The sequence below is a fragment of the Cynoglossus semilaevis genome, chromosome 7 (genome assembly GCF_000523025.1).
Source record: "Cynoglossus semilaevis isolate Cse_v1.0 chromosome 7, Cse_v1.0, whole genome shotgun sequence".
NCBI lineage: Eukaryota > Metazoa > Chordata > Actinopteri > Pleuronectiformes > Cynoglossidae > Cynoglossus > Cynoglossus semilaevis.
Genome location: NC_024313.1, coordinates 12,702,532 through 12,714,040, shown reverse-complemented (window position 1 = coordinate 12,714,040; position 11,509 = coordinate 12,702,532). Strand labels below are relative to the sequence as shown.

At 44.2% G+C, this 11,509-nt stretch overlaps 2 protein-coding genes across 2 annotated transcripts in view; one reads left to right on the top strand and one right to left on the bottom strand.

Moving 5' to 3' along the window:
- The window catches only part of LOC103381271 (uridine-cytidine kinase-like 1), a 10,509-nt gene extending 3,022 nt beyond the window's left edge, over window positions 1-7,487 (bottom strand). Inside the window, exons 1-10 of the mRNA XM_008313544.3 lie at window positions 7,250-7,487; window positions 6,156-6,364; window positions 5,042-5,148; window positions 4,354-4,524; window positions 3,530-3,601; window positions 2,078-2,267; window positions 1,845-1,906; window positions 1,516-1,532; window positions 546-644; window positions 58-151 (exon numbers count right to left, since the gene is read on the bottom strand). Coding sequence (XP_008311766.1) covers window positions 58-151; window positions 546-644; window positions 1,516-1,532; window positions 1,845-1,906; window positions 2,078-2,267; window positions 3,530-3,601; window positions 4,354-4,524; window positions 5,042-5,148; window positions 6,156-6,364; window positions 7,250-7,338 — 1,110 coding nt within the window. The 5' untranslated portion in view covers window positions 7,339-7,487. The remainder of the gene's footprint in view (window positions 1-57; window positions 152-545; window positions 645-1,515; window positions 1,533-1,844; window positions 1,907-2,077; window positions 2,268-3,529; window positions 3,602-4,353; window positions 4,525-5,041; window positions 5,149-6,155; window positions 6,365-7,249) is intronic.
- A 1,030-nt stretch (window positions 7,488-8,517) lies between these two features.
- The window catches only part of slc30a2 (solute carrier family 30 member 2), a 13,016-nt gene continuing 10,024 nt past the window's right edge, over window positions 8,518-11,509 (top strand). The window contains exon 1 of the mRNA XM_025056771.1: window positions 8,518-8,734. Within this exon, the coding sequence (XP_024912539.1) occupies window positions 8,652-8,734 (83 nt within the window). The 5' untranslated portion in view covers window positions 8,518-8,651. The remainder of the gene's footprint in view (window positions 8,735-11,509) is intronic.

The following is an 11,509-nucleotide window of genomic DNA, read 5'->3' as shown; positions in this document are numbered from 1 at the left end:
TCTCTATATAAACGTGTCTATAGTATCATATCGTATCATCAGATTCACAGACGTCACCTTCAGAGGCAGGAAGGAGAGCGCCTGTTCAATCAACAGCCTCATTAATCTCTTGGAGTAGAAGATGAACTCGTCACGGTTCGTCTCCTTGTTCCTGCAACACACACACACACACACACACACACAAAGTCCATGTCTCTGTTAGGAAGTAGTTTGCTGACAATGATGTCACTTCCTGACAGAATCCACTAAGGTGTTGGGATCAGACTACAGTACTGTGGTCCAGTGTACTTGTTCTGACTGATGACACAACAACAATCAGAAATGTTTAAAAATATTTTTAAAGATCATGTAGTAAAAAATAAAACCTGAAAAAAATCATTTATTAATTAGAAAATCAATTAACAAAATAATAAATAAATAAATAATAATAAAGAAAAACTGCAGGAAAAAAACGTACGTACAGAATTCAGAGTTGTTTACTTTCTGATTCACATGATTATGTTGGAGAAGTGTGTGTGTGTGTGTGTGTGTGTGTGTGTGTGTACCTGATGATGGTGTGCATGCCACGGACCTGCGGCGTGCACTCCATGACGGTGAGGGTTGTGGGTAGAGGTTGGCCCTGATGAGCCGAGGCCAGAGCTGACCTGAGACGGACGACGAGACGGACGACAAGACGGACGACAAGACGGACGAGAATCAACTTCTGACCACAAACATCAGCTGCTGTTGAAAAACTGTCACTGTTTGAAGACAACTGCACCCCCTGCTGGCCACAACCCTCATAACACTCTACCATATTGTTGGTATATTTCTGTCTGGTTTTATCTTATTCTGATGCCTTTTTACAAAGTTTGTTTTTTAGTTTGTGACAGACCATAATCTGTGAGCCTTTAGTTTTCATCTGAAGAACTACCTCTGGTTGACGTTACGTTTCATCTCTTTTTAGCAGATGAAGATTCAGCCACTGATTAAAAACAATAATCATTTTTATGGCGTCCATAATTCCGACCTCAACGCTGGTCCCGCTCTGTTGACAGGCGGCGAGGGGCGGAGTCTCCGCCCGCACAGAGTGGAGGTGAAATACTGGCTTCATTTGTTTTGGCTGCGTCTGCCGGACGTTTACTCTGCTCACTGTTTACAGTCCAATTTCAACGGGACCACGGGTTGATCACCGAGCGTGAGTGTGTTAAACGAGGTTTGGTAATGAGGTTCAAATCTCATTAGGACGGTGACCAAATAAAACAAATTTAAGAAATAAATAAAAGGCCAAATAATCCCAAAAAACAAAAAGTTATTATTAATTATAATGAGTGATGCCTTCATTATCCTAGGAAAAATTCAGATCAGAGTTTATTTTTTTTAACACGTTCTGAGCTTAAATACTGGGAAGAGTTTCCTTCAGAGTTTCTGTGACGTCAGAGGTGACGAAACAAAAACGAGTCAAAACAAAGATAAAAAATTTAAAAAAAAGACAAAAAAAAAACCAAAGAAGACCAAAGAAATCAACAGTCGTACCTCACAGTGATCTCACGCTGGGAGTGGTAACACAGCAGGAGTCGGGTGAGGAGTCGGGTGAGGAGTCGTGGACGCAGGACACACGCACATGAAACAGAAAAGGTTTATTTTGAGTCGTCCTGTTTTGAATCTGAAGAATTACAGAATGACTGCAGACTTTTATTTTGAAAAACCTGCACCACAGGTGATAAAATAAAAGACCCTGGTTATAATAATTAATAATTTATTCTACAGCTCCCTGTCAGTAACAATAATATTTATAGCTTTCAAAAAATAAATATTCTTAGACACTTGGGCCAGAGAGACTGTGGTCAGATGGTGGCGCTCACCTTCTCCAGCTGACTGTGAACGTGCTGAACAATCAGATCCAAGGCTACAAAGTTGTCACCACCTGTCAACGAGACACAAGCGACGTGAGGTCTTTGACTACCCATAATGCCCGGCGGCATCCATTCATTTTCCATTTTCAAGCTCTCCAAAAGCACATAGCGAAGTCAGAGAGTGTCAAAGGTCGTCGAAGAAGTTCATGTACGACAGACTGACCTTTGACCTCTGTACTGACCTCTGGGCACCACGATGTCGGCCACCTGCACCGTGGGCTCGATGTACTGCTCAAACGCGGGCTTCACAAACTTGTTGTACTGCTTGATGATGCCGCTGATGTCACGGCCGCGGTGGGAAATGTCCCTCTTCAGCCGCCGTATGAGTCGGATGTCTGAGTCTGTGTCCACGAACACCTTCATGTCCAGGAGCTGAGGGGGGCCACGGGGAGACGGGGGGTCAAAATAAGACAAACAGAAATTTATTCTCCTGACAAATGACTTAAAAAAAACAAAAAAAAAAACAGCCTCAACTTCACACTGGTTTAGTTTTACAGCTGGTTCTCTGGCTAACCTTCGACTACTCGCGCTAATGATCAGCAAAATTTAGAAACTGGCGACACCATACGTATCACGATACGTATCACGATACGTATCACGATACGTATCACGATACGAGGGCAACATGTGTCGAGGTTGTTTTTTTCCACCAGTGTAACTGCAGTGTCATCGTAGTAAAGAACAGTTTGACAGCTGAAGTCACACAGGGTGACGGTCCCTGAGGACATGACCTCTGACCTTCACTCATCACCTCCTGTAAGAGGAGGAGGAGCCGATCCGTCTGAACCTCCGTCACTGCAGCAGAAATCAATGAGGCAGCGTCGCCACAACAAAGAGGCCGAGGAAAAGAACAACTGACCACTGTTGAACTGTGTGTGTGTGTGTGTGTGTGTGTGTGTGTGTGTGATTTAGAGACCCAGGTATAACTCAGTCACACAACCAGCCTCTGGATCCTGCGTCGGCCGTAAATCTAATAAAAATGGCCGACCAAAGATGGCAGGTTGCTGGTCAGGCAGGACGGTCAGGGTGAGGGGGCAGACGGGTGAGGGGGCAGACGGGTGAGGGGGCAGACGGGTGAGGAGTGGACAGTTTTCTAACACCTAACCTTCTGCTGCAGAAACGTTGCCTTTGTTTGTGTCGTCAAAAAAAAAAAAAAGCTGACGCCGACATTTTCAACTCAAACAGGAAGTTGAAGGTTTCTGTGGATGTGGAGTCAGTTGATGGACACACACACACACACACACACACGCCCCCCTACTCCTCCCCCCACCACTACATCACATCAGCATTAATTGACTTCACTTCCAAGAACAGTGACAGTTCATCTCTGTGGACCACGGCTGTTTGGGGGATAATCAGCTCCACAGCTGGGTCTCAGGGGGGAGAGAGAGGGGAGAGAGAGGGGGAGGCACCCGGCCTTATCTCCACACTCCAGATCACACACTCTTTTTTCCTCCCAACCTCCCGCCATAAACCGTTAGTGTTTTATGGCGAAGGAGGACAGAGTGAGGGTGGTCTTTGGTCGGTGGTCTTTGGTCGGTGGTCTTTGGTCGGTGGTCTTTGGTCGGTGGTCTTTGGTCGGTGGTCTTTGGTCGGTGGTCTTTGGTCGGTGGTCTTTGGTCGGTGGTCTTTACCTTCAGGAGCTCCTTGTTGGCGAAGGCCAGGATTCCTTCGAAGACGACCACATTGGCTCCGTACACAGTTTTCTGTCAGGGTTGACAAAGACTAAAACGTTAAACTGTGAACTGAACAGTGACAGGACGGAGAAGAAAACATCTCCAACCAAATGAATACAAAAAAGATTTAAAATAAAGACCTAACTCCAACACCCCCTCTGCCCCCCCCCCATATTAATTACATTCAGTGCAGCACAAAAGAAGAATAAAATTATTTTATTCAGAGTCCGAGGGGAGTGGGGGTGAGAGTGAGGGGAGGAGGAGGGGGAGGGGCAGGGGGAGGTTCTCTGTTGTTTCCTTTCAGCCATGAAATTACACAGCAGTGAAATAAAGACGATCTGTCACAGAACCACACTGCAGAGCTGCTGCTGCACAAGGACCAGTGAGTGTGTGTGTGTGTGTGTGTGTGTGTGTGTCCTCCTCTCTGAGTGGGTTAATGTCCTCTTCACTAAATCCTTCATAATTAGCAAATTAGCCAGCATGTCAATTAGCACAGTCTGAAAGGACTGGTACCGATCCCTCAGGGAGGTCACTGATGCCTTCAATCCTGTGGGAAAATAATAAACGACTCAACTTCACTGTTTCATTAAGTCTAAGGAGTGTTTCCTCTGAAGTGAACTCATCCTGGTTTTTACCACTGGGAAACGTGACCCTGAACATCACACCGACATGTTGTAGCTGCGTTCAAAGACCCACCGCGAAATGGGAAAAATGGCCAAGTACGGGGACTCCTTTCTGCCGTTGTTTTACTTTGTTGTCGTCAGTTAGATCAGCGAACTCACCCACTCCTTCCGTCTGCAGTGAGACGTGAAATCGTACACGGGGACTTTGATGCTCTTGCCTTTCTTCAGTTTACGCAGGACGTTGACGAGCAGTTCAAAGTCGAAGGCGTCGGGGTGATCGAAGTTGTACTCGTTCTTGGCTGCCAGCTCCTGCTCCTCTTTACTCAGCACCTGGGAAACACAGAGGGAACAACCGCGTCTAGAGGTTTGAACATTTCCAAAGGCATTTCAGTTGTTGTCTCCTTTGAAATCTGAACTTTCAAAGTCAAACACAGTCTATCATCACCTGTGTCCACCTCAGTTGGCTCCTCCCCCCTGACCACCACACCTGTCAGCTGGTCAACACATTACAGTTCACACCTTCAGCAGCTTGAGGTCTGTGACCTTGTGACCTTCTCAGCGCCTGCTGAAATCAAACTTCCTGCGGCGTATTTAGAATATTCTCTTTACAGCTGGCATGCACGGACAACCTTTATGCCAAACACGTGGCCCGTGGCCACGGCCGCAGCAGGAGCATAAAATAAAATGGCAGCAACTCATCTGTTAAATTGAATCTTAAAGGAGTCTGAGCAGAGGAGGAGGAAATGAGAACCAAAACATTCACACCGGGTCAGAACCTCTGCACAAAGAAATAAGGATTTAGGATGGCGACCGTGACTGTACCAGTGTCGGCCTCTGGTATCTGTACCTTGTAGAAGGAGTCCATGGAGAGCAGAACCACCCAGGGAACGTCCAGAGCTTCAATGATCTTATTGGCTACTGTGGTTTTACCAGACGCACTTCCTCCACACAGGCCTACAACAGGAAACAGGAAGTAGATGCAACATTATTTTCTACACCTGAATCCAAATATTATACTTTTTAGTAACCGCCCCCCCCACATCTTTGTGTTCTGATTACTGGCTAACCTATAGCTACAATTGCTAACTGATTTTTTTGTAATTTTAATAATTTAGAGCAAACTTTAAGTCCAAAACGACACGCTGTCGGTTGATTGGTTTATATAAAAAGGAAGGTAAACAGGTGTGTGTGTGTGTGTGTGTGTGTCACTCACACACTACAACAAACCAGTCTCAGGTGAGTCTTGTGTTCAGAGAAAACTGTTAAAGGTCAGAAGTGTGAGACAAGAAAACTAAACATGATGACAGTCTGCGACCACAGGAGGGAGACATTTCCCAGTTTCCTTTCTCTCGGTCTCTTTACATCAGCTCCATTTCTCTGACAGTAAGTTCTTCAACCAGCAGCAAACACACACACACACACACACACTCCGTCAGTCCACAGTAACAGATTGTCTACTCCCCCCTCCCTCTCCCCCCGCTCCCCCACAAATTCCCAGTAAAGCCCATCAGATGTGTTTATCCACGGAACATTGGCTTTACAAATGGACACACAGACACACAACCTCACGCTCCCTCCCTCACACACACACACAGAGTCTATGTGTCACGGTTCACTGCACTGCTGCGGGGGCCAACCCTGGGGCTGATCTGTTACTGCACTGATCAGCAAGAAGTCCAAAAGTCATTATTTAAAAAAAAATTAAATTAATAAATGAACAAGTGTTTCTTGTATTTATATTCATAGAGAAGAAATAAAAGCAAATTCATATGAACCAGCAGCAAATAAAAATTATGATTTTAAAAATCTTTATTTTGCACATAATTTAAAACAAACATCATTAGAAATAATGTTTTTTTTGTTCAGATTGTGTGGTATTGTTGTCCTGGTCCAGGTGATGTCACCGTCTTCTAAAACCTATAACGTTTGAATTTATATTTGGAGTTTTCTCGCTCTCTCACCGATAACAAAGGCCTCTTTGAAGGTCGTCCCGGTGACGTTGTACCACGGCGGCCTGCCGGCGGTGTAGATCGTCCGCTTGTTGGTCCTCAGCAGAGGAGGCATAGATTTGGACCCACTTGTAGTTCGCTTCCCCGGCGACAGGGACGGCGTCAGAGGGCAGCGGGGGATGCAGTTCATGACCCCGTCCAAGGAATCATCTCCACTGCCACTGACGTAGAAAAGTAAACACAAAGTGGAGCAGATGTAACGCGACACCGAGGTAACAATGAGCAAATGAAGCTCTTTATATTCTATAGATGTGTTGCCATCAGAGATGCCTTGTCAGCTCATAGTTGACCCCGAGCTGCTGCTGATCCTTCACAGGCATTTTAATGTCGATGCAAAGTTTCTGCAGCTTCCCTCAAAGTCATCAACTGTTTCTGGCCAAACGGAGCCAAAGACTGAACTTCAGATTTGAATCTTCATTTCAGGACAGTTTCCAGACTTTGAAGAAACTGCAGGAACTTCTATGTCCTGCAGAAAGACGACAGAAGGACCCTGTCCTCCAGCGTGTCCCTCTGCTCTGTCCTCTCTCTACAGTCTATGCTGTTGGTGTGTTTGAGGGGGAGGAAGGGAGAACTTGCCGAACCCTCCCCAGGAAAATCACACCACTGCCCAGGATGCAGCGTGGCCCAGTGTGGGGCCTCCGTTCACATGAGTAAGGCTGTCATCACTTGGCCATGAATCATGATTTATTTATTTATTTATTTTCTACGACTGAGAAAATTCAAATGGCCTTCAGATCAACGTGTTCCCGTTTCCCGTGTTCGTGGGGGTGCGTTTGTGTGCAACCGGTGTTACCACGGGTTTAAAAAAGATCAAGATCTCGGACATGTAGGAATTCGTTTTATTTTGTGCCTTTAAAATTAATTTGATCTTACTTAGCCCCGTGTTCATGTGTTTGTCAGCGGAATCTACGCCGCTGCTCAGACAATGCAACGTATGGTAGTGATGCTAGCGGAGTTAGCTTAGCTCGTAACTCGACTTCTTCCTCCCAGATCCCTCTCCCTGGGACATTTGTCTATTTGGTCATATTTCTTTTTTACGTTGTTACCTGTCGGAGCGGGACATGGATCTCTCTGTCTCCACGCCCTCGTCTAACGGCACTTCCTCCGGTTTACAGTCGCTGCTGGATATTTCCATATCGGCTCGATGGAGCTCAAAGCGGCGCGGAAAACAAACACTGAAAACGTCATGACGTCAGAGGATGTGAACTGACGATGCGTTTGCGTCCATCGGACAGAAAAGTAATTCTGCTTGTTCTCCGCATCCATGTGAAACATTTGCAAAGCAGATATTTCGATTATTTAAGTAAACTTATAATTACGTTTTGGATAAATTAACACAATATTCACAAACGTGATGACGTAAACATTATGTCATATACACATTAGGAACGTGATAAAACTGAAGTGAAGAAGTGTACGCTGTGAACGCATCATTGCTGGTTAACCCGCTGGTTAACCCGCTGGTTAACCCGCTGGTTAACCACAACAAAGTAAAATCAAGATGCAAATTCTGACGAAAAAAGTGAAATTGGCCTGGAATTTTCTAACGCATTCCTTTGTAATTTAATGTGGAATTCTGGTTGTACCTTGAAATTTGTCTCTATTTTTTATAAATATACTAAATAGTATGTATTTAAAATAAAAGCTAACCTATAATGGTTTGGATTTTATATTGCATAAAAAATAAAATAATGAAAAAAAAACATTTTTTTCCTTTCAAAATAAATGCCACATCTTTTAAACGCTGTTAAATAAATCTTTCTGCAGGAAGTGACCAACAGTATGTGCTCTGTAATAAAGGAGTGGGAATATTTGACATTTATGGCGACCCCTGGACAGTGACGATGATGGACTGGGTTTAAAGTCGTCTTCCTTTCTGTCCTGCTCCTGAGAAGCACCGACATCATTGAACTGATGTTCGTCCAGTGACTGCGGCAGGTGATGTCGTCGTCCACTTACAGCAGCTGCAGTGTGTTTTAACTGAGTCTTCATCTCCCTCATCATCATCATCATTGTCGCGGCTTTATGATCGAGGCTACCAACCAAATGAAAGTCTCCCCCCGCCCCTCTTTTCTCCCCCTCCCCTCTCCCCCTGCTGCAGCGCAATGAAGGAATTGTAATTCCTCTGTATTTCTGGTGAAAAGTCACTGAAGCTGCTCACAATCACAGAACAGCTGAGGATGATGTTGAGCAGGGAGAAGATGATGAAGAAGATGATGAAGATGATGATGATGATGAGAGCTCAGCTCACTTTTCTTCCCCGCGTCCACCACTGAGGAACCAGGGACGAACCGGAACCTGTCGGAACTCCTGCAGCTGCAGCAATAAAAAAAAAACAAAAAAAAACATCTTTACCTTCCCCAAATTTTTTGTTTCCTGCCCCAGACTGGACACAGACACACACAGAGGTGTAGGACCGGGACTGGACCGCACACCAGGGCTGGACACATGGATACTAACGCTGCAAACTCGGAGAAATCTCACCTGATACACGAGAAGAACGCCAAAATGTACTCTCTAAAACTGCAAAGGTGGGAGAAAAAATGTGCATGGAGGAGAAATGGAGTAGACATGCAACACATTTAGTATTGCAGTTAAAAATATTGTAGTATTTGTATTTTCAGTGTTTATAAAAAGAAAATGAAATGGCGCATAAATAGGGAAATTAGTCTAATTTTTATGGTCTTTTAAAATTAAAACAGATATTCAATTATGACTCAAATTAAAAAAAAAAAACAACTTTGATGAAGTGCATTTGTAGTGAGTCGGTGGAAGCTTTTTTTTTTTTTTTTTACATTTTTCGAATACAAAACTAAAAAGTGCAGAATCCGAGGTTTTGCGGCTGAAACAACTGCCTCAGTTACCATGTGGTGCGTGTTTAGCGCTCGTCGACTGCTTCAGTTACCATGTGGTGCGTGTTTAGCGTGCGTGTGCATGCGGGTTCGTGCGTGCGTGCCGCTGTTTTATGTGAATGAACAAATTCATTTCCACGCCTGGCTTGTTTCTGGACAGGCCCTTGACAAATGGCCCCGGGCCCCAGTTCAACGAGCAAAGCTAAAAACTCATCATGTGACATTAGGAAGAGACAGAGAGCAGCGCGTTCACCGCGCACGACACGTGCACGAAGCCGTGGAAAGGAATAAAAAATCAGAAAACGTGTATTTGTCCCGCAGTGAAGACATTTGCAGAAAATCCAACTCAAGTCCGTGAATTTAGATGAAACAAAAAAAGAAAATGAAAATGAAATAAATACAAAACAGACGACGGTTTGTTTAAAAACACTACTGCAAAAAAGACTGAAGAAAAAAATGTTTAAATCATTTTTAAATAAAAAAGGCCTTTAAAAAACGAATGAAACACAATGGAAATTTTTTACCGTATGTTTACTTTTAATATAAAATATAAAATTATGACTAAATAAAATACATTCACATACGCAAAGATTTTGTCCAAAAAAAAAAAAAAAAAAATCTGCACAAAAACAGCGTCCATGTTTAATGTACTGCAGGAAGTATGGAGTAAATAAAACACTGATATTTAATTAAGGATTTCCTCGTTTCCAGTGTCAGTGAAGGCCTCACGGAGCTCCTGATCAATACCTGTTCTGGTTGCTCCAGACGTTCACGATCTCAACTCTTTTCTTTTTTCTTTTTTTACATCGACGATGCGACAAATTCAGCAGCGCTGCAGAAATACGGTTATTTTTTATTAAACATTATAAATAAATATTTAAATATTTCTTTTGCTAAATTTGTCCCTGCAGATTTTTTTTTGGCGTCACGAAAACTGTATTAAAAAAACCCGTGTATTTCTGCGGCTGTGTGTTTGTTAGTGCGCGTGTCTGTCCGTGTGAGACACAGCTGTACATACGGTAACACACACTTTGGATTTCATGCACCATTTGCAGCCTCTCTGTGTGTGTGTGGTGTTTGTGTGTGTGTTTTCCACAGCTGACTCTGCAGCTGCAGCACACACTGAAGCAGAATGTTGTATTTATACTGCAAATATCTACAGTACTACGTGTCGGAGAGGACGTGTATTTATATATATATATATTTAATACATTGTAAAAAATTTTTTAAATTTAAAATTTTCCTGTACAAAAAAATTTAAGAATTATTAATGATCAAAAATCCCAACATCAAATACAGCGATGATAGTTTCTCATGGCGACCCTCATTAATGACGTCGGGGGTCATTAACCAATCACAGTGTTTGTCTTCTCTACCACATAAATCAGATGTTCCAGGATCCGTCCTCCAAACAGTTCTGGATCCTGGCACAGCTGAGAGAGAGCGATGCTTCAGGGTGAACTCAGACTAGAACTCAGACTTTATATCCCATCTGCTCCGGGAACGTCTCAGGATTCCCCTGGAGGAGCTGGCAAGAACTGCAGGGAATAAAGGAACACCTGGAACAACTAGTCTCTGTAACTGTGGACGAGTGCTAAAAGGACCGGACGGAACTAATGGACTTTTTTATGTCCTCTAAAATCACCTGTTCCTAAATTTCTGACCTTTAAGTTGTATTACTGCCACCTAGTGGGTGTATTATTGACTATTACAGCCAGTGGTGTCCTGTCCTCCTGCAGCACGGTGTAAAAGAGAAAATACAGAGAGAGGGCAGAAATGAATCTTCATTCATCATTAGGTCACAGAGTGGTTCTCAAACTGTGGGGCGCTTCCCCGGTGTCCCCCTCCTGTGATGTCACTTCCATCCACTTATACGTATGGTTCCCAAAGTGGGGGGCGAACGTGCCCTCCCTGATGAAACCCAACCTGGGTTTTGGGGACCAGGTGGTAGTGAATCTGCCACCTTGTGGTGGCAGGTGGAGTTCCTACCACTGCACCACTGGGATCATGGCTGCATACATTAACTCAGGAGGGGTGTCCCTGCTCCCTCCATCAGTTTGGGGGTCCGTGGTCCTTGGAACTTTGCAGGCCCCTGATGTAGACGACCGTCAGAGACGTCTTCGTCCCTCAACGTCTTCTGCTGGCTGCAGGTGTTGTTATGGCAGCGAGCGATAAGGCCTTTACGACGCTGTGATAAAAATGACTGCAGCTGTAATTAAATTCTTGAGGTTTCGTTTTTTTTTCTTCTTTTGTTCCCTGCAGCCTCGGTGATGTTCCCGTGTTTATTCCACAGATCAGTGGAACACGGTGGAACGTTCCCTCAGCTCCCACTTTGTGTCCCGTGGCGTATTGACGAACACATCAGCTCCACTCAGACATCAAATTTAGTATTGAATTCTTTTCACGGCCGATTGGTTTCATCTGTCAGTGTGACCATGGTCCAGGACTATGGTC